General features: G+C 43.1%; 1 protein-coding gene across 1 annotated transcript in view; it reads right to left on the bottom strand.

The window, feature by feature from the left end:
• Nucleotides 1-22,560, bottom strand: part of FLT3 (fms related receptor tyrosine kinase 3) — a 99,212-nt gene extending 76,652 nt beyond the window's left edge. The window contains exon 1 of the mRNA XM_032150576.2: nt 22,451-22,560. Within this exon, the coding sequence (XP_032006467.1) occupies nt 22,451-22,493 (43 nt within the window). The 5' untranslated portion in view covers nt 22,494-22,560. The remainder of the gene's footprint in view (nt 1-22,450) is intronic.
• Between the last annotated feature and the right edge of the window lie 1,015 nt (nt 22,561-23,575).

The raw sequence follows: 23,575 nt of genomic DNA, 5'->3' as shown, positions 1-23,575 counted from the left end.
CTGCAGTTTTTCCAGGTACATGGTACAAACTGTCAATGGATCTACCATTCTGGGGTCTGGAGGGCAGTGGCCCTCTTCTCACAGCTCCAGTAGGCAGTGCCCCAGCAGGGACTCTGTATGGGGGCTCTGACCCCACATTTCCCTTCCGCACTGCTCTAGCAGAGGTTCTCCATGAGGACCCTGCCCCTGCAACAAACTTTCCTCAGGGCATCCAGGCGTTTCCTTACATCTTCTGAAATCTAGGCAGAGGTTCCCAAACCTCAGTTCATGACTTCTATGCACCTGCAGGCTCAACACCATGTGGAAGCTGCCAAGGCTTGTAGCTTCCACCCTCTGAAGCCACAGCCTGAGCTGTACATTGGTCCCTTTCAGCCATGGACGGAGCTGCTGGGACACAGGGTACCAAGTCCCTAGGCTGCACACAGCATGGGGACCCTGGGGTCAGCCCATGAAACCACTTTTTTCTCCTGGGCCTCTGGGCCTGCGATGGGATGGGCTGCCGTGAAGGTCTCTGACATGGCCTGGAGACATTTTCCCCATGGTGTTGGGGATTAACATTAGGCTCCTTGCAACTTATGCAAATTTCTGCAGCAGCTAAAATTTCTCCCCAGAAAATGGGTTTTTCTTTTCTTTTTTTTTTTTTTTTTGAGATGGAGTCTTGCTCTGTCACCCAGGCCAGAGTACAGTGGCACCACTTTGGCTCACCACAGCCTCCGCCTCCCAGGTTCAAGCGATTCTCCTGCCTCAGCCTCCCAAGTAGCTGGGACTACAGGTGCGCACCACCATGCCCAGCTAATTTTTGTATTTTTAGTAGAGACAGGGTCTCACTGTGTTTGCCAGGCTGATCTCGAACTCCCGACCTCGTGATCCCCCCGTCTCGGCCTCCCCAAGTGCTAGGATTACAGGCGTGAGCCACCATGCCCAGCCTGGGTTTTTCTTTTCTATTGCATAATCCCATTGCAAATTTTCCCAACTTTTATGCTCTGCTTCCCTTATAAAACTGAATGCCTTTACAAGTACTCAAGTCATCTCTTGAATGTGTTGCTGCTTAGAAATTTATTCCGCCAGATACCCTAAATCATCTTTCTCAAGTTCAAAGTTCCACAAATCTCTAGGACAGGGGCAAAATGCCTCCAGTCTCTTCGTTATGCTAAAACATAACAAGAGTCATCACCTTTGCTCCAGTTCCCAACAAGTTCCTCATCTCCGTCAGAAAGACCACCTCGGCCTGGACCTTGTTGTTCGTATCACTAACAGGATTTTTATCAAAGCCATTCAACAAGTCTTTAGGAGGTTCCAAGCTTTCCCACATTTTCCTGACTTCTTCTGAGCCCTCCAAACTGTTCCAACTTCTGCCTGTTACCCAGTTCCAAAGTCACTTCCACATTTTCAGGTATCTTTTCAGCAGCGCCCCACTCTACTGGTACCAATTTACTGTATCAGTTCATTTTCATGCTGCTGATAAAAACATACCTGAGACTGGGAAGAAAAAGAGGTTTAATTGGACTTACAGTTCCACATGGCTTGGAGGCTTCAGAATCACGGTGGGAGGTGAAAGGCACTGCTTACGTGGTGGCAGCAAGAGAAAAATGAGGAAGAAGCAAAAGCAAAAACCCCTGATAAACCCATCAGATCTTGTGAGACTTATTCACTAGCACAAGAATAGCACGGGAAAAACCAGCCCCCATGATTCAATTACCTCAACCTAGGTCCCTCCCACAACATGTGGGAATTCTGGGAGGTACAATTCAAGTTGAGATTTGGGTGGGGACACAGCCAAACTATATCACTTCCACTCATGACAGAAGGCGAAGGGGAACAGCCATCACATAGTGAGAAAGGAAGGAAGAGAGAGGAGGGGGATGCCAGGCTCTTTTTCACAATCAGGTCTTGTAGGAACTAGCAGAATGAGAACTCACTCATTCCCACAGGATGACATCAAGCCACTCATGAGGTATCCACCCCCAGGACCCAAACACCTCCCACTAGGCTCCATCTGAAACACTGGGGATCTGGCCGGGCACAGTGGCTCACGCCTGTAATCCCAGCAATTTGGGAGGCCAAGGTGGGCAGATCACCTGAGGTCAGGAGTTCGAGATCAGCCTGGCCAACATAGTGAAACCCCGTCTCTACTAAAAATACAAAAATTAGCTGGGCATCGTGGGGCATGCCTGTAATCCTAGCTACTCAGGAGGTTGAGGCACCAGAATTGCTTGAACCCAGGAGGTGGAGATTGCAGTTGGTGGAGATGACACCACTGCACTCCAGCCTTGGTGACAGAGAGAGACTCCGTCTCAAAAATAAATAAATAAATAAATAAAACATTAGGGATCAAATTTCAATATGAGATTTAGAGCGAAAAATATCCAAACTATATCAACATTATTATCAGCTATAGTCATCATGCTGTACAATAGATATCCAGAACTTATTCCTCCTAACTGAAACTTTGTATTATTGAGTTTTGAGAGTTTAAAATTATATATATTCTGGATACAAGTCCTTTATCACTTCTGTAATTGGCAAATATTTTCTGCCAGTCTGTGGCTTGTTTTTAGAAGATCAGAAATTTTTAATCTTGAAGATGTCCAATTTATCAATTTTTCTTTTATGGATCATGCTTTTGGCTTTCTATCTAAAAAAATCTTCACCTAATCTTAAATCAGAAAGGTTTTTCCCAGAAGTCACATTTATATTTAGTTTTATATTTAGGTCTATGATCCATTTTCTTTTTTTTCTTTTTTTTTTTTGAGACAGAGTCTCACTCCACTGTCACCCAGGCTGGAGCGCAGTGGCATGATCTTGGTTCACTGCAAGCCCCGCCTCCTGGGTTCATGCCATTCTCCTGCCTCAGCCTTCCAAGTAGCTGGGACTACAGGCGCCCGCCACCACACCCAGCTAATTTTGTTTTTTGTATTTTTTAGTAGAGATGGGATTTCACTGTGTTAGCCAATATGGTCTCGATCTCCTGACCTCGTGATCCACCCACCTCAGCCTCCCAAAGTGCTGGGATTACAGGCGTGAGCCACTGCGCCCGGCCAGGTCTATGATCCATTTTCAATTAACTTTTCATATATTATGACATGTGGATCACAGTTTTGCATATGAATAGGCCATTGTTCCAGTACCATTTGTTGAAAGACTGATTTCTCCACTGAATTACCTTTACACCTTTATCAAAAATAAATTGACCATATATTTTGGGTCAATTTCTAGGTCGCGAATCGCTATACTGTTCCATTAATCTATCTGGATACCAATTCCACATTGTCTTGGTTACTACTGCTTTATAGTAAGCCTTGGAATCTACTACAAATTCTCTAACTTTGTTCTTTAGAATTGTTTTGGATATTTTAGTTCTCTTGCATTTCCATATGAATTTTAGAATCAGCTTGTCAATTTCTGCAAAAAGATCTACAGGGATTTTAAAAGGAATTTCATTGAATCACTAGATCAATTTGGGCAAAACTGACATTGTAACAATCTTGAGTTTTCTAATACATAAATATGGATATCACTCCTTTTAATTAGATCTTATTTAATTTCTCTTATCAATGTTTTATAGTTTTCATTATGGATCTTGCCCATCTTTCTCTGTTTCATATTTTTGGATACTATTTTGGTATTTTTCCCTTCAATTTCTGATTGTTAGTTGCTAGGATATAGAAAGACAATTAATTTTTTTCCGCACTGATAGTACATCCTGCAAACTTACAGAACTCACTTACTAGTTATAGTCACTTTTTGTAGGTTTTATAGAATTTTCTACATAGGTTGTCATGTTGTCTGTAAATAAAGACAGTTTTACTTGCTTTTCAATCTGGATGCTTTTCATTTCTTTTTCGTGTCTTAATACATTGGCTAAAATCTCCAGTATAAAGTTGAATAAAAGAAGTTAGAGTGGATATCCTTGCCTTGTTTCTGATCTTAGGGAAAATATTTATTCTTTTACTATGAAGTATAATGTTAGCTATTGGTTTTTCATAGATACCCTTAATTAGTTTGAGGAAGATAATTTCTTTTCTCTTTTATAATTTTTTATTAGTTTTACTTTAATTCTTTTTTTTTTTTTTTTTTGAGACACAGTCTTGCTCTGTTGCCCAGGCTGGAGTGCAGTGGTGCCGTCTCAGCTAACTGCAACCTCCATCTCCTGGGTTCAAGCAATTTTCGTCCCTTAGCTTCTGAGTAGCTGGGATTACAGGTGCCTGCCATCATGCCCAGCTAATTTTTATATTTTTAGTAGAGACAGGGTTTCACCATGTTGCCCAGGTTGGTCTCGAATTCCTGACATCAGGTGACCTGCCCGCCTCACCCTCCCAAAGTGCTGGGATTATAGGCGTGAGCCACCACGCCAGCCTACTTTGATTCTTATAGGCAGGATCTTGCTCTGTTGCCCAGGCTGGAGTGCGGAGGCATTATCATAGCTCATTCTAACCCTGAACTCCTGGGCTCAAGCAGTTTTCCCACCTCAGTTGCCCAAGTACCTAGGACTACAGGCACATACCACCACACTCAGCTAATTTTTAAAAAATTGTTTAAATTTTTGGAGAGATGGGGTCTTGCTATGTTGCCGAGGCTGGTCTCAAACTCCTGGCCTCAAGCAATCCCCCTTGCCTCATCCTGCCAAATCACTGGGATTACAGGCATGAGCCACTGTGCCCAGTCTTTTATTTTTTGTTTTTTCTGCTGCCCATTCCAGGAGGAATTCTTTTTTTTTTTTTTTTTTTCTTTTTGAGACATGGTCTCACTGTGTCACCTAGGCTGGAGTCCAGTGGTGCGATCTCGGCTCAGTGCAACCTCCACCTCTCATGCTCAAGGGATCTTCCAATCTCACCCTCCCAAGTAGCTGGGACTATAGGCAGGAGCCACGATGCCCAGTTAATTTTTGTTTTTTTGTTTGTTTGTTTGTTTGAGACGGAGTCTTGCTCTGTCGCCCAGGCTGGAGTGCAGTGGCACAATCTCAGCTTACTGCAAGCTCTGGCTCCTGGGTTCATGCCATTCTCCTGCCTCAGCCTCCCGAGTAGCTGGGACTACAGGTACCTGCCACCACGCCCGGCTAATTTTTTTTTTTTGTATTTTTAGTAGAGACGGGGTTTCACCATGTTAGCCAGGATGGTCTCAGTCTCCTGACTTTGTGATCCGCCCACCTCGGCCTCCCAAAGTGCTGGGATTACAGGCGTGAGCCACTGCGCCCAGCCAATTTTTGTATTTTTTGTAGAAATGAAGTTTCACCATGTTGCCCAGTCTGGTGTTGGTCTCTTGAGCTCAAGCAATCATTACACCCTGGCCTCCCAAAGTGCTAGGATTACAGGCATGATCCACCACGTGCCCAGCCAAATCACTTCCATGCCTAGTTTGCTAAGAGGTTTTTGTCAGTAATGGACATTGAACTTTGTCAAATGCTTTGTCTTTATCTATTGAGATGATCAGATAGACTCGGTTTTGTTCTTTTTTTTTAGTAATAATTTTCTTTTTAGTGTGTAAATATAGTGATTGATTTTCAAATGTTAACCAACCTTGCACTCCTGGAATAAACATCAGCGGGACATCATCTGTTATCTTTTTTATATATCATTGAATTCAATTTGTTAAAATATTACTAAGGATTGTTACATTTACATTCATGGAAGTTATTGATCTATACTCTTCTTTTAACCTTTGTCTGGTTTTGGTATTAGAGTAATGCTGGCTTCATAGAATGAGTTGAGAAGTGTCACCTTCTCTTCAATTTTCTGGAGGCGTCTGTATAGAATTGGTTTTATTTCCTCTTTAAATGTTTGGTGGATTTCCCAGTGAGAGCCATCTGCTCTAATAATTTTCATTGTGGGAATATTTTTAACTACAGATTAAATTGCTTTAGTAGAGCATTATTTAGGTTATCAATTTTTCTTGAACAAGCATTGGTAGTATGTGTCTTTCATTTTTTTTTCTGTTAATCAAAGTTGTCAAAGTATAGGTATAAAGTTGTTAGTAATATTTCCTTTCAATATCTGTAGATTATGTAGTGATACCACTTCTCTCATTCCTGATATTGGCAATTCACATCTTCTCTCTTTTTTTCTATCAGTTTGGCTAGAGGTTTACTGATTTTATTGATCTTTTATTGTTCTTAGTTTTATTGTTTTAATCTCTAATTTTTTTGTTTTCTTTTTCTTTGATTTTTCACTCTGATGATTATTACTGTTTCCTTTCTTTTGCTTACTTTTTTTCTTTTTTTAAAAGAAATGGTGTTTTGCTGTGTTGCCTTGGCTGGACTTGAACTCTTAGGCTCAAATGATCATCCCACATCAGCCTCCCAACTGGTGAGGACTACAGACATAGGCCACCATGTCTCGCTAATTTTTCTTTATTTTTTGGGAGATGAGGTCTTGCTATGTTACCCAGGCTGGTCTTGAACTCCTGGCCTCAAGTGATCTTGCCACCTCAGCCTCCAAAAATGCTGGGATTACAGGCGCAAGCTACTGTACTGGCCTCTTTCTGTTATTAATTTTAATTAATTATTTTTTTATTTTTTTACAAAAATGTCCTGCAGGTATTAATTTTGTTTGTGTGTTTTTTGTTTTGAATCTCACTCATCACCCAGAGTGGACTGCAGTGGTGTGATCACGGTGTACTGCAGCCTTAACTTCCCTGCGTAGCTGGGAGTACAGGCAAATGCCACCAACCTGGCTAATTATTTTTTTCCAATTTTTGTAGAGATGGGGTTTTGCCATCTTGCCCAGGCTTTAATTTTAATTTAACGCCATTGTAGTCAGAAGACATACTTTGTATGTACTGAATCTTTTAAAATTTACGGCCGGGCACGGTGGCTCACGCCTGTAATCCCAGCACTTTGGGAGGCCGAGGCAGGCGGATCACGAGGTCAGGAGATCGAAACCATCCTGGCTAACACGGTGAAACCCCGTCTCTACTAAAAATACAAAAAATTAGCCTGGTGTGGTGGCAGGCGCCTGTAGTACTGCTACTCGGGAGGCTGAGGCAGGAGAATGGCGTGAACCCGGGAGGCAGAGCTTGCAATGAGCCGAGATTGCGCCACTGCACTCCAGCCTGGGCGACAGAGCGAGACTCTCTCTAAAAAAAATAATAATAAATTTACTGACACTTGTTTCATGGTCCAGAATATGCTCTACCTTGGTAAGTGTGCACTTGAAAAGATGTGCAAGTCAGGGCAGTGGCTCACGCCTGTGACACCTCACTTTGGGAGGCCGACGCGAGCGGATCACCTGAGATCAGGAGTTCGAGACCAGCCTGGCCAACATGGTGAAACCCTGTTTCTACTAAAAATACAAATAATTAGCGGGGTGTGGTGGCACACGCCTATAGTCCCAGCTACTCGGGAGGCTGAGGCAGGAGAACCAGTTGACCCTGGGAGGCAGAGGTTGTAGTCAGCCAAGATTGTGCCACTGCACTCCAGCCTGGGTGACAGAGGGAGACTCCATCTCAAAAAAAAAAGAAAGAAAAAGCTACTCGGAGAGGCTGAGGCAGGAGAATGGCGTGAACCCGGGCGGCGGAGCTTGCAGTGAGCCGAGACTGCGCCACTGCACTCCAGCCTGGGCGACAGAGCAGGACTCCGTCTCAAAAAAAAAAAAAAAAAAAAAAAAAAAGAAAGAAAAAAGATGTGCATTTGACTATTGTGACGATTGTTAGGTAGAATGTTCCATAAATGTGATGTGGTCAAGTTGCTTGAAAGTGCTGTTCAAGTCTTCTATATCCTACTTATTTATTTGTCCTTGTTCTATCAATCATTGAAGGAGAAGGAGTGTTGTACACTTTGAATATAACTGTGTATTTGTTTATTTCTCCTTGCAGTTCAATCAGATTTTGCCCCATGTATTTTCAAGTTCAGTTATTAGGTGCATACATTTAGGATTGTTATGTCCTTTTGATGAATCAAGCCTTACAACATTATGAAATGGCTCTCTTTGTTTCTAGCAATATTCTTTTCTCTGAAATGTACTTAGTCTAATATTATTATTACCTCTCTGGCTCTCTTTTGATTAGTGTTAGAATGGGATTTTTTTTCCCCATCCATTTACTTTTAACCTATTTGTGTCTTCATATTCAGGACTAGGGCTGGGCTTGGTGGCTCACACCCGTAATCCCAGCACCTCGGGAGGCCAATGTGGGCAGATCACTTGAGTCCAGGAGTTTGAGACCAGTCTGGGTAACATGACAAGACCTCTTCTTTAAATAAAAAATTACATTAAAAAAAATCCAGGACTGATTTCATTTATGATGTATATAATTGGGTCTTACTTTTCTTTAGCCAAATATGAAACTTCTGCCTTTTAATTATGATATTTAGATCATTTTAATTTACAGAAAGTATTGACATGATTAGATTTAAATCTACTATATTGTTTTTGTTTTCCATTTGTCTCTTCTGTTTTTTATTCCCTTCTTCTCTTTTTTCTGCCTCCTTTGGGAATAGCTGAGCTTTTAAAAAAAATGATTCCACTTTATTTCCTTTTGTGGATTATTAGCTATAATGCTGTGTTTTGTTTTAGTAGTCGATTTAAGGTTCATAGTATTACATGTTTACCATATCACAGTCTACCTTTAGGTGATGTTACATTACTTCATATCTAATACTAGAACCTTACACTGGCATATTTCCGTTTCATTTCTTTAAGGCTTTGTGGTATTGCTGACATACACTGTACTTCTACATAAGCTGTAAACCCCACAAGACGTTATTATTATTACTGCTTTAAACAGTGAATTGTCTTTTAAAGAGATTTAAACAGTAAGAAAAAAAGGCTATACCTACTCAAATAGTCTCCATTCCCACTATTTTGTATTCCTTTGTGTAAATCCAGATTTTCATTTTGTATTATTTTTCCTTCTGTCTGAAGAACTCGCGTGTGTGTGTGTGTGTGTGTGTGTGTGTGTGTGTGTGTGTGTGTTTGAGACGGAGTTTGCTCTGTCACTCACACTGGAGTGCAGTGGTGAAATCTCTGCTCACTTCAACCTCCGCCTCTCAGGTTCAAGCAATACTTCTGCCCCAGCCTCCCGAGTAGCTGGAATTACAAACTTGCACAATCAAACCCAGCTAATTTTTGTATTTTTAGTAGAGATGGGGTTCCACCATGCTGGCCAGGCTGGTCTTGAACTTCTGACCTCAAGGGATCCGCCCACCTTGGCCTCCCAAAGTGCTGGGACTGCAGGCATGAACCACCATGCCCAGTTGTCTGAAGAACTTTCTTTAACAGTTACTATTGTGCCAGTCTGGTAGTGATTGTTTCTTTCAGTTTTTGTACATCTGAAAAACTATTTGTTTCTCTTCATTTTTGAAAGTGTTTTATTTTTGGATATAGAACTACACATTTATATTATTAGTTTTGTTCTGTTGTCCAGGATGAAGTGCAGTGGCATGATCATAGCTCGCTGCAGCCTTGAACTCCTGGGCTCTAGCAACCCTCCCACCTCAGCCTCTGAAGTAGCTTTGACTACAAGGACACACCATCATACCTGGCTAATTCTTTTATTTTTCGTACAGACAGTGGATTGCTATGTTGCCCAGGCTGGTCTTGAACTCCTTGCTTCAAGCAATCCTCCTGCCTCAGCCTCCCAAAGCGTCCTTCAGTTCTTTAAAGATGTTGCAATGTTTTTCACTGTCCTTTGACCTACACAGTTCATGACAAGAAGTCTGCCAAATGAATGTATCTTTTTTTCTCTGGATGCTTTTAAGATTTTCTCTTAGTCTCTGGCTTTAACCAATTTGATAATAATGAGCCTTTTGTAGTTGTCATGAGTCATGTGCTTGAGTTTCACTGGGCTTCTTGAACCCATAGGTTTATCATTTTTATCCGATTTTGAAAATTTTCCTCCACTATTTTTGAAATACCTTTACTGTTATCTTCCTTTCCCCCATTCTCTCCTTTAGGGACTCTAATTACATGTATATCTGACCACCTGAAGTTCTGTACCTCCCTAATTCTCTGTTCATGTTATTTGGTCTTTTTTGCACTGTTCGTGTTGGATAGTTTCTGTTGCTATGCCTCCAAGTCCACTAATCTTTTCTCCTACAATGTTTAATCTGGTAGTAATCCTCTCCAGCGTAATTGAGTTTTCATCCTTAGAAGTTCAATTTGAGTAATTTGTTATATTTACTATGTCTCTTCTTAACATGTACAATCTTTCCTCATTCAGAAAGATATGGAATATTGTTATAATAACCGTTTTAATTTTCTTGCCCACTAATTCCACATTTGATGTCATTTCTGGGTCCCTTTTGGGTGACTGATTTTTCTCCTTAAGTTAAATATTTCTTGTTCCTTGTTTGTCTAGTAAATTTATAACTGAGTGTCAGACATTGTGAATTTTACCTGGTGCCGGATGTTTTTGTGTTCTGTTAAATATTCTTGAACTTTTTTCTGGGATGCAATTAAATTTATGGTGAGCACTTTGTTCTTTCATGTCTTGCATTTAAGCTGGGTTAGGTGGGATCAGAGCAGTGTTCAGTCTAGAGTTAATTTTTTTCCACTAGTGGACTTCACCAAAATGAAAAACTTTTGCTCCTCAGAAAACATTCTTTTTTTTTTTTTTTTGGAGATGGAGTCTCACTCTGTTGCCCAGGCTAGAGTGCAGTGGCACAATCTCAGCTCACTGCAACCTCCACCTCCCAGGTTCAGGCGATTCTCACACCTCAGCCTCCCGAGTAGCTGGAATTACAGGTGCACACCACCATGCCTGGCTAATTTTTGTATTTTTAGTAGAGACGGGGTTTTGCCACGTTGGCCAGGCTGGTCTTGAACTCCTGACCTCAGGTGATCCACCTGCCTCAGCCTCTCAAAGTGCTGGGATTACAGGTGTGAGCCATTAGAAAATCTTTTTTTTGTTTTTGAGACAGAATCTCACACTGTAGCCTGGGCTGGAGTGCAATGGCATGATCTTGGCTCACTGCAACCTCCGGCCCCTGGGTTCAAGCGATTCTCCTGCCTCAGCCTCCCAAGTAGCTGGGATTACAGGCACCCACCACCACGCCCAGTTAATTTTTTTTGTTTTTCAGTAGAGACGGAGTTTCACTATGTTGGCCAGGCTGGTCTCAAACCCCTGACCTGATGATCCGCCTATCTCCACCTCCCAAAGTGCTGGGATTACAGGCGCGAGCCAGTGCACCCAGCCCAGAAAACATTCTTAAAAAATGAAGACAAGCCACAGACTGGAGAAAATATTTTGATGATATACGTGTGAAAAAGGACTTGTATCCATAATACGCAAAGAACCCTTAAAACCCAATAACAATAAAAGAAACACTCCAATTTTAAAAATGGGCAAAAGATTTCTGGAGACCCTTCACCAAACAAAATATAGGATGACAATTAAACACATGAAAAGATGCTTAACATCATTAGTCATTAGGGAAATGCAAATTTAAGCCACAGTACACATTGCTACACCACTATTAAAATGGTTATAAACCCAAACCAAAAAACTGACAATACTACATGCTGACGATGACCTTGAGAAAATGCAATTCTCACACATTGTTGGGGAAAATGACAAATGGTACAATCACTTTGAAAAACAGTTTGGCAGTTTCTCATGAGGTTAAACATTCACTTAGCATCCAGTGCAGCAATACAATACCACTCTGAGGTATTTACCCAAAAGAAATGAAAACCTATGCTTACACAAAAACCTGTATTCAAATATTTATAGCTGTTTTATTCATCATTGCCAAAAACTGGAAGCAAACAAATGACCAGTCGCTGGTTAATGGATAAACAAACTGAGGCCTATCCATGCAATAGGATACTACTCAGCACCAGAAAGAAAAAATTACTAATATACGTAACAATCATCTGATCAGATAAATCTGATAATTCTGCTATGTGAAATAAACACACTCAAAGGCTACATATCATAAGATTCCACTTACATGACATTCTATAAAGGGAACGAAAACAGGAAAGAGGGTACTGGTTGTGAGGGGCTTGGGGTAGGGATCAGGGTTGACTACAAAAGGGCATGAGGGAACTTTTTTTTTTTTTTTGAGATGGTCTTGCTGTGTTGCCCAGGCTGGAGTGCAGTGGCGTGATCTTGGCTCATTGCAACCTCTGCCTCCCGGGTCCAAGCAATTCTCCTGCCTCAGCCTCCTGAGTAACTGGGATTACAGGCGCCTGCCACCATGCCTGGCTAAGTTTTATCTATATATATTTTTTAGTAGAGATGAGGTTTCACCATGTTGGCCAGGCTGGTCTCAAACTCCTGACTTCAAATGATCTGCCTGTCTCAGCCTCCCCAAATGCTGAGATTACAGATGTGAGCTACTGCGCCCTGCCATGAGGGAACTTTTTTTTTTTTTTTTTTTTTTTAGATGGAGTCTCTCTCTGTCACCCAGGCTGAAGTGTGGTGGCACAATCTCAGCTCACTGCAACCTCTGCCTCCCAGGTTCAAATGATTATCCTGCCTCAGCCTCCTAAGTAGCTGGGATTACAGGTGCGCACCACCATGCCCAATTTTTTGTATTTTTAGTAGAGACAGGCTTTCACCATGATGGCCAAGCTGGTCTTGAACTCCTGACCTCATGATCCACCTGCCTTAGCCTCCCAAAGTGCTGGATTACAGGCATGAGCCACTGCGCACCACCATGAGGGAACTTTTAAGGGGAATGGAAGTGTCTGTATCTTGATAGTGGTGGCAGTTCCATGACTGTATTTGTTTCTTAAACTCATAGAACTGCATACTAAAGAGGATGAAATTTACTGTATGAAAATTGCACCTCAATAAACCTGACTTTTTAAAAAGCTGGCCAGGCATAGTGGCTCACATTTGTAATCCCAGCACTTTGGAAGGCCGAGGCAGGAGGATCACTTGAGCTCAGGAGTTCGAGACCAGCCTGGCCAACATGGCAAAGCCCCATCTCTACCAAAAATACAAAAATTAGCCTAGTGTGGTGGTATACACCTGTGGTCTCAACTACTCAGGAGGCTGAGGTGGGAGGATCACTGAAGTCTGCAAAGTGAAGCCTGCAGTGAGCCAAGATCATGCCACTGCACTCCAGCCTGGGTGACAGAGTGAGACCTGTCCGCCCCCGCCCCCCCCAAAAAAACAAAGCCAAAGGAAATTTGCCACCATCAATATTAAGGTTCTTTCCAAAAATTCATTCTAAAACCTTAATGGAAATTCCCAGAATCCAGTTCCAAACACATTATGAGCAGTGAGGACAACTTTGGAACTGAAAAAGAGCTCTCAAAGTGGTACACTTTGAAGGGACAGTACTGGGACGGGAGTAGGGGTAAGTAAAACAAAAGTTGACATTAATCTAAAGAGTTGTGGCTTTATTTTACACATTATGAAACAAACCAGAAGATGTCAAGACACTTCATTTTCAAGCTGTCTTCTGTGAGGCAAAGAGTTGGAGACCAGAGTTCCAAGTCCCTCTTCTGAAAGTTATCAGCTTTGAAAACTGAATTTGAGCAACTCATTTATCCTCTTTGGACCCCATTTTCTTCTTGTGGTAAATGAGGGCAGTAGACTGGGTAACTCTAAGGTTTCATTCTCTGGACTCATTCAATGTTCTTTCTCTATAAATTCTCGTAATTTTAACTACTGTCTATATGCTGGTAAGGCTGGGTGCAGTGGCTCATGCCTGTAATCTCAGCACTTTGGGAAGCCAAGGTGGGAGGATCACTTGAACTCAGGCATTCAAGACCAGCCTGGGTAACACAGCAAGACCTCATCTCTAGAAAAATAAAAAATAGGCCTGGCGTGGTGGCTCACGCCTGTAATCCCAGCACTTTGGGAGGCCGAGGCAGGTGGATCGCTTGACGTCAGGAATTCGAAACCAGCCTGGCCAACATGGTGAAACCCCATCTTTACTAAAAATACAAAAATTAGCCAGGCGTGGTGGACAGTGCCTGTAGTCCCTGCTACTCGGGAGGCTGAGGCAGAAGAATCACTTGAACCCGGGAGGCAGAGGTTGCACTGAGCCAAGATCGCGCCATTGCACTCCAGCCTGGGCGACAGAGCGAGACTCCATCTCAAAAAATAAAAATAAAATAAAAAAGAATATATCTGCTCACAAGTTCCTAATTCATACCTTCTGTGTCTTTAACTATATATCTGAGTAGCTCCCCCCAGGAACCTTAAACTCAAATGGAAATTTAACTCACCTTTCTCCTCCCTAAGCCCCACCTTTTCCTATCTCCCTCTCTCCTCTCTCTCCCCCAATCCTCCTCAGTAGCAAAACCTCCAGTGTCACAGGATCCAGAAACCCAGAAGCCATTTTTGACTCCTCTGTCTCCCTCATTTCCCATTACCCAGACAATTGCCAAGCCTTTCATTTTGACTTTTTTTTTTAGATAGGGTCTCGCTCTACCACCCAGGCTGGAGTGTGGTGGCAGGATCATAGCTCACTGCAGCCTCAATCTCCTGGGCTCAAGCGATCCTCCTGCCTCAGCCTCCACAGTGGCTGGGCTTACAGGTGCACACCACCATGCTCAGCTAACATTTTGACTGCTTGATAATTCTCAAAGCAATTCTCAGCTCCACATCTCTATCACTATTGCCCTAATTCAATCCTCGTTGTCATCTCTGGCCTGGACTACTGCCAACAACTTCCCTGCCGTAGTCCTGTTGGCCCCATATTCATCCTCCACACAGACACCAGAATTGTCTTTCTAAAATACATATCAGAGCATGTCACACCTCTGCTTAAAGCCCTCCAGAACCAACAGCAATGATTACCCTTTCTTGAGTCACAGACCCCTTTGAAAATCTGAAGGTAGCAATTAACTCACTTTCCAAAAAAAAAAAGCAGGCTCACACACACATACACACACAGAGGGAAGATATAACAAACCCCCTGAAATCCATCCAGAGACTACTTTTTTTTTTTTTTTTTTTTGAGACAGGGTCTCGCTCTGTCACCCAGGCTGGAGTGCAGTGGTGTGATCTCAGCTCGCTGCAACCTCCACATCCCAGACTCAAGCAATTCTCTTGCCTCAGCCTCCCTAGTAACTGGACTACAGATACGTGCCAACACATCTGGCTAACTTTTTTTGTATTTTTTGTAGAAATGGGGTTTTGCCATGTTGCACAGGCTGGCCTCAAACTCCTGGGCTCAAGTGATCACTCGCCTTGGCCTCCCAAAGTGCTGGGATTATAGGTGTGAGCCACCACACCTGGCCTTTTTTTTTTTTTAAATTAGAGATGGGATCTTGCTATGTTGGCCAGGCTGGACTTGAACTCTTGGGCTCAAGCGAGCCTCCCATGTAGCTGGGACTATAGGCATGGACCCCCACGTCAGACCAACCATCCAGAGACTCTTGGTCTACATGATAAAGTCCAACCACTTAACCCATCACCAAAGTATCCCTTATACATTACACCTTATGCTCAGGCAACCCCGAATTTTCTTTTTTTAAAACCTATTCATTAGAAATCTTCAAATAATTTGCTGAATTACAACTTTATAAATGATAGTTACTCTAATCCTGGCGACCTTATACATTGTGTCACAACAACTCGGAATGAAATCATAGTTTTCCATCTGTGGAAAACTCCATTTGCTGTCCTATTTACCTGGAACATCCTCACCCTCTTCTTTCTCTGACAAGTCTTACTTCTCTTCCAGTATGACTCTGGCATCACCTTCTCTTGGAAGCTTTGCTTTACCTTCTCAGTCTGGGTTAGAGGTTCAGCCACTGTGCGTATTTCTAAAACTCCACTGCAATTTTCTTTCTATATGTCTGACCTTCTCCCACCGACACCCCTAACATTATACTTTGAGGGCAGGAAACAGTACTGTGTAGCATTTAACACAGGTCCTAGACATAGATGGCGCTCAAAAACATCTATGGAAGGAGGAAGGGTGGGAAAGAGACAGGGAATTAAAGAAGAAGGGAGGGAGGGAGAGAAGGAGGCAAATCTTGTGACTCCAAATCCTAATGTCTTCAGACTTCATATATTTTTCTTTCTGCAAAACACGTGCCTAACAAGGAGTGCAGCTGTGCTTTACAAGTATTATCTGATGAAGGAGTAAGATACTGCTTATCTCCTTTTTACAAATGAGGAACTTAAGTGCAGAGACATTCTCTGCCACAGAAAACAGCACGTTTCCTAAATGTGTTTTTAGTCCTAATATATCTATGGGCATTACCTCCAAGAACATAATATCAAACATTAGGAAAATCATAACTCAAATAACAAAATATTCGAAGACTAAATTCAGTGACTATCTTATACACTGTCTTATACACTAAAGCCTGCTTTAGCATAGACTGTAAATAATTCTATGGAAGATTCTTGGCTACTAATTGACCTTATAATGACAGCAGTAAAAAATATATATATTTTTACTGTTTAACCTAAAAAAAAAATGGTTCCTCTTTTAGGATCTTATGCAATTTCTGTGGCCACAAAAGAACACTGTGTGCACTTTATATATTTTTTCCTTTCTTTTTTCTTTTTTTAGAGATAGCATCTTGCTCTGTCACCCAGGTTAGAGTACAGTGGCATGGTCGTAGCTCACTGCAGCCTCAAACTCCTGGGCTCAAGCTATCCTCTTATCTCAGCCTCCTGAGTAGCTGAGGCTACAGGCATGTGCCTCTATGCTCAGTTAATTTTTAAATTTTTTTTGTAGAGACTGGGTCTCGCTGTATTGCCCAGGCTGGTCTTGAACTCCTGGGCTCCAGTGATCCTCCCACCTAGGCCTCCCAAAGTGCTGGGGATACAGGTGTGAACCACTGCACTCTGCCTACTTTTATATTATTTTAAAATTTCCTTCACATGTGTTGGTACTCATAGAACAGAATTGCATGAGTCAAATTAGTGACCAGTAGTGACTTCTACAAAAGCTTTCATTACTTCAAAACCACTGATAATGCAGCCATAGAAAGTATCAACCAAGAATAACTAAATCACTTAGGTATAAAACTCACAGATTCCCCAAAGACAGAAAAATCTTCGACCCTATAACTATGACTACCTGAGAAGTGGATACAGCTTTTCTGGAAGTCATAGAAAAACATCTTAAGATCACAAAGTCTCCTGATAAAAACCAAAAAGCTTGCAGGTGAGCAGTCTGGGTATATAAGAAAAAACAAAAAACCAAAAAGCTCTACTCAGACAAACCACCTACTGTGAAGTTCACAAGAATTTGCTATTTCAGAGGGAATAAAGGATACAGCACAGTGGCAAGACCAAGCTAAGCCAATTTCCAGCCCTTCAATTTCCCCTCTGTTTTTTTTTTTGTTTGTTTGTTTTGTTTTGTTTTGTTTTTGAGAAGGAGACTCTCTCTGTCTCCAGGCTGGAATGCAGTGGCATGATCTCGGCTCACTGCAACCTCCACCTCCCAGGTTCAAGTGATTCTCCTGCCTCAGCCTCCTGAGTAGCTGGGACTACAGGCATGTGCCACCACGCCCAGCTAATTTTTGTATTTTTAGTAGAGACAGGGTTTTATCATGTTGTCCAGGATGGTCTCGATCTCTTGACCTCGTGATCCGCCCACCTTGGCCTCCCAAAGTGCTGGGATTACAGGCATGAGCCACCTTGCCCGGCCCCCTCTCCAAATTCTTATTCCTATTATCTACAAGAGCACTTTCAAAGTTAAGAAAAATGATAAAATACAATACTCTTGAGATTATTTGCTTTTTGTCAAATCAAAATCTTTGCCCAAAGATTTAGGCAATGTCTGATAGGTATGTGGGGAGGCAGCAAGATTGTAATCTTGAACTTGAATGATGGGGTTAGTTACTGTCACCCTGCTTGCCGAGTGCCATGCAAGGATGAGATGAGAGGAACACAAAGAACCGTGGATATGTTGCTGAAGCCGAGGCATTTTGTGGGCTTCTCAAATGAGCAGGAATACCCTCCCGGAGTAAAACGTAGTCGATACCTTTGCTTAAAGAATGATTTGGAAAAGTGCTTCTTCCCAAGACCTAAAAGATGACCATATTTAGCTTTGGAATAGTTTGTTCCTTTTACTTTAAATGGAAGAGCATTTTCTTTCCCATAAGCATTAAATACAGTACTATATCTCAATTTTTAAGTAGTTTTAGGCTGGGCACACTGGCTTACATGTGTAATCCCAGCACTTTGGGAGGCTGAGGCAGGAGGATTGCTTGAGCTCAGGAGTTCAAGACCAGCCTAAGCAACACAGTGAAACCCCATCTCTACAAAAAATACAAAATTAGCTGGATGTCATGGTGCATGCCTGTAGTCCCACAACTCAGGAGGCTGAGGTGGGAGGCTTGCTTGAGCCCGTAAGGCAGAGGTTGCAGTGAGCCGAGACCATACCACTGCACTCCAGTCTGGGTGATAGGGCCAGGTCTTGTCTCAAAAAAAATTTAAAAACTGGTTTTAGGGGGCAAAAAACTGGGATCCCTTTTCTGACCTGGCTAAAGCTTCCTTCATTGACGCATGCAATTTTTTTTTTTTTTGAGATGGAGTCGCACTCTGTCACCCAGGGTATAGTGCAATGGTGCAATCTTGGCTTACTGCAACCTCTGCCTCCCGGGCTCAAGCGATTCTCCTGCTTCAGCCTCCCAAGTAGCTGGGATTACAGGCGTCCGCCACCATGCCTGGCTAATTTTTGTATTTTTAGTAGAAACAGGGTTTCACCATGTTGGCCAGGCTGGTCTCAAACTCCTCAAGTGATCTGCCTGCCTCAGCCTCCCAAAGTGCTGGGATTACAGGCGTGAGCCATTGCGCTCAGCCAGACTCATGCAATTTTTAATGTATATTTAGCAATCATAATAACTGTGTTGGAAGGTTTAACTAAAAGAAACCATACTGAAATACTTTTCCTGGGAAAAGGCAATGACCACGCATTTCTCAAAAAAATAAAATTGGTTATTTATACACAAGTTCCCCTACCTCCATCTCTTTAATCTTTGTACCACTTGCGCCTAGCAAGAAATAGTAGAAATAGGTATTCTGACAGGCACGGTGGCTCACACCTGTAATCCTAGCACTTTGGGAGGATCACTTGAGCCCAGGAGTTCAAGATTAGCCTGAGCAATACAGTGAGATCTCATCCCTACCCAAAAATTTTTCAAAAAATTAACCAGGTGTGGTGGCATGTGCCTGTGGTCCCAGGTACTCAGGAGGCTGAGGTGGGAGGCTTGCTTGAGCCCAGGAGGTTGAAGCTGCAGTGAGCTGTGATCACACCACTGCACTCCAGCCTCAATGACAAAGGGAGACTGTGAAAGAAAGAAAGAAAGAAAGAAAGAAAGAAAGAAAGAAAGAAAGAAAGAAAGAAAGAAAGAAAGAAAGAAAGAAAGAAAGAAAGAAAGAAATGGGTATTCAATTAAAGTTTGTTAAATAAAAACAGATTTTTTTCTTCCTAATGCATGTTTTCTCTTCATTTTTCTTATCTGAAGTCTTCCCTTGGAATATAAGTAAGCCTTCCTCCTTCACATTTAATATCTCATTGCCTGATTGTTTTTCAGTTTAAACAACAGGAGAATCCAATAACGAGTATTTACCAATAGCTAAGAGTTACTGAAAGTGCCTTTTTAGTTATAAAAAGTTAATCCATTTTTAATGTAAGGCAAGAAGTTCACAATTAAACCTAAGGGGATAATTTACTATAGATAGACATGAAGTACCTAAAAAGAAATGAATATCCAATCTACACCTATATAATGGCAAAAATTAGAACTAGAGTTTCAGAGTCAGAGGGGACCTTAATGTCAGGTCGGCAGGTCTGGGCTCACATCCAATCCAAACCAAGCTTTGCTGAGTGTCCCTTCCCTCCACTTTCTCCTGAATCATTCCGCCTTGGGCTAGGAGTTTCCAAGAAGGCAAATAAAGTAAGATAAGCAACAAGGGCAAAGAATGGCAACTCAAATGTGCAGTTCAAGGCTTTGAATATGAATTTTTTTAACACTAATGAAAAAGGTAGTATCATAGCTCTTAAAATACTGAAATACTTCTCTCTGTCCAGTATCAGCAGATAATGCAGAAAAGCCCATTGGGAACATGTTCCTCTCCTTTAAATGCCACTTAGAAAGCTTCATCATTATTCACAAATGATGAATAAAAGTCCGGGCATGGCCGGGTGTGGTGGCTCATGCCTGTAATCCCAGCGCTTTGGGAGGCTAGGTGGGTGGATCGCTTGAGGTCAGGAGTTCGAGACCAGCCTGGCCAACATGGTGAAACCTCGTCTCTACTAAAAATACAAAAATTAGCTGGGTGTGGTGGCATGCACCTGTAATCCCAGCTACTCAGGAGGCTGAGGCAGGAGAATCGCTTGAACCTGGGAGGCGGAGGTTGCAGTGAGCTGAGATCACACCACCGCACTCCAGCGTGGGTGACAGGGAGACTCCATCTCAAAAAAAAAAAAAAAAAAAAAAAAGTAGTGTTTACAATATAAGGGAAATTGGGATCCCATGTTCTAATTCAAGGAATTTAAGGCTATTAAGCATTTTAAAGTTCTCATGTTTAAGCTTCTCACTTTATCCTTCTTTATTCAAGAAAATCCATAATACAAAGTGTTGGCAAAGATGTGAGGAACTGGAACTGCCATACACTGCTAGTGGGAGTGGAAATTGGTATAACCACTGTGGAAAATTGTTTGACAGTATCTACCAAAACTGAACATATCCCTTCCCTATGATCCAGGAATTCTGCTTGTGGGCATAATCCTTTATATATGGTGTTTATGTCCACCATATATAAAACAATGTTCACAGCAGTGCTATGAATAATTACACAAAATTGGAACAACTTCCATGTGCTTCAAGAACAGAATGGATAAAATAAATTATAACATCTATTCATACCACGGAATGGTACCAGCAATTAAAAAAAAAACACTGCTACAGAGAACAAGGTTGAATCTTATTATTATAATGTTGAGTAAAAGAAGCTGGACATAAAAGAGCACACGATGATGGTTTGGTTTACACGAAGTTCAAACATAGTTAAAAGTAATCCATGGCATCAGAAGTCAGAATAGTGGCTACCTGGGGAGGGGGTACTGACAGAGAGGGTGGAGCTAGAATTGCTCTATATCTCAGTCTGATCATGGTTATTTGGGCACATACATATGTGAAAACGAATGAAATTGTACCCTTAAGATTTGTGCATATTTACTGTGTGCCAATTATACTTCATTTAGAAGTATCTGGAGAGAGAGATATAGAAATTTCTGAATTCTTTCCTAAATATAAAAGAATTCAATGCAGCTTAAATATCATTGCAAGTATTGATGCTTATACCTTTAGAAAGCCCATTAAGTTTCTGAAAAATGCACTTACTACTTAATATCATACATAATAGAAAGCTAACATTTTGTATTAATGGAATCTGGAAAACATATTGTACTACACATTTGAAATTACAGATTTACTAACTAATAAAGATAAATATTTAAGAACTAAAATGTCTTTGTTTTTCCACTCTTTTCCCGATTTCCATTTTTTACTTTTTATATTTCAGAATTGTTTGTAACAAAAGCTATTGGATATAATTCCTGCACTTCTATATTGCAAGCATTTTCTCTATTTACTACAGAGACTTCAAGACCTAGCATTTCAGAGCTGAAGGGGACACGGACGGACTCCCTCACTGCACAGATGAGGACACGGAGGCCCGGAGGCCGGGGGAGGTGAGTGTCAGTTCCAAGGTTGCAGACCTAGGACAAGGACTGGAGCTCCCAGGATCCCAGAACTCTGTCGCCTTCAACCCAAATTTGATTCAGTCCTCTCATCTTTCCAAATATAAAGCTGACGCGAACCGATCGGAAGATTTTTTTTTTTTTTCAATAACAACTATGCTACCCAGCAGATTCTTTGGGGACAGTCCTCGGAGTCCTTGAAAACCCCTTTGGGGTTTAATGCCAGGATAATAAGAGACTAGAAGAAAGGGACAGCTAGTATTTCAATATGTAAATCTGTTTGCGTAATATTTCCTAGGTAAACTATTCGTTGATCCAACCAAAATTCGGTGGGGCTGGGGGGTATCGTTATTGAGGATGACTCGCTCTAGGGGAGAACGCGGACGCATTTTCCCATCAGAGTTCCCTCCATAAATCAAAACCTCAAAAGAAGAGTTAAAGACGACACCCAGGTGTCTACAGTATCCAAGGGCCAGTCCAGGAGAGGTCCCTGGCCACCTGGCGCCGAGTTCGCGGCCGCAGACTCCCACGGACGGCCCAGCACCCGAGCGCGCGGGCCAAGCTGCCCCAGACGCGGCGCAGCGCCTCGGCGAGGCTGTCTGCGAAGTCCGGGCCGCCACTCGGGACCGCGGCCCGAGCCAGAGGAGAGACTTCGGAGAAGAGAGAAGAGGACGCGAGGTGGGAAAAGCCGGGGCCGCAGGCAAGTAGTGGGCGAGTCCGGAGGGCGCGAAAGAGGGGAGGGGCGCGGGAGGCAATGGAAGGAGCGAGCGCGGGGAGGAGCGAGGCGGCTGGGCCGGAGGAGGCGCGCGCCCGGGTCCACACTGCGGGGTGGGGGCTGAGGGACCGCGAGGGGCTGCGAGCGGGCGAGCGGGGCCTTACCGAGCAGCGGCAGCCGGCCGCCGCCGCGCGCCAACGCCGGCATGGCCTCCGGAGCCCGGGGTCCCCAGGCCGCACCGGCCCAGCCCTGCGATGCCGCCTGGAGCGGCGCGCCCCGCGCTGCAGGTGGCTCTCTTAAGGATGCGCGTCACCGACCGCAAATTCCCTCGGACTGGTGCAAAGTGGAAGGGGGGAGGAACCCTCTCCCCAGAGGCAGGGGCCGAGGCGGGAGCGGAGAGGTTGGGCCGAGCCGAGCAGCCGGTGCCTGGCGCAGCGCTGCAGCCGAGCCCACGTGCCCGCCGCGGTCCGCAGCCTGCGCTCGGCGGCCCCCGGGGCTCCCCGACTGCGGCGGGGAAGATTGGGCGCGGTCCCGCCGGAGAAGTTGCACGGGCTCCGCGGCTCTGCCGCCTTGCTGCCCCTGTGAGTCCCCGAACTCTGTCATTTGGATCCGGGGCGTGGGGACTGCAGGGAGCCACAAACCACCCTCCTAGCGCGCTGGGATCTTTGAGGCCCTGAGAAAGGCGCTGAATCCGCTCGGCACGCTGGCAACTCCGGCCAGCGCACAGGCGGGGCATGGGGTCTCATTCCATTCTTAATTGTGGACTGATTTCCTTTGTCTCTGCCTCCATCTCCTAGGACGCTCAGGACCCAGTCAGCGGCGGGATAAAGAAAAACAGGCAGGGTTTCAATGTCAACCAAGGCAATTAGGGAGGTTAACAAACAGCCCTCAAAACAAAACACACAGAAAATACATCCCAGAGTATGTTGCGAATCATCCGCTCAATAGTTCTTGTTCTTCATCGCATAATTTTTCGAGTTGAAAATTATTATTATTTTCCTTGCAATAAGTTGAGGATTGGAAAGCTCTGGATACCAATTCTGGTTCTTCCCTTACTTAACTGGCCGTTTGACCTCCACAAACCTGTTTACTCATCGTAAAGGAAAGGGGTGGACCAAATGGTTTATAATGTCTCTCCCAATTCTAGGAATTCCACGCTCTTAAGTATTTTAATTATTTTCTAATAAAGCATGAAAATTGACTGTTTACTCTTGGCCATACAGTTCTTTTCCTTAGATGTTGTCTGCAGTACAATAATTCCTTCCCCTAGGGTATGGCAGAAACTTTAG

This window comes from Hylobates moloch, unplaced genomic scaffold (assembly GCF_009828535.3).
Source record: "Hylobates moloch isolate HMO894 unplaced genomic scaffold, HMol_V3 SCAFFOLD_4, whole genome shotgun sequence".
NCBI classification, from domain to species: Eukaryota; Metazoa; Chordata; class Mammalia; order Primates; family Hylobatidae; genus Hylobates; species Hylobates moloch.
Note: the sequence above shows the minus strand (reverse complement) of the source record. Positions and strands in the feature narration are given on the sequence as shown.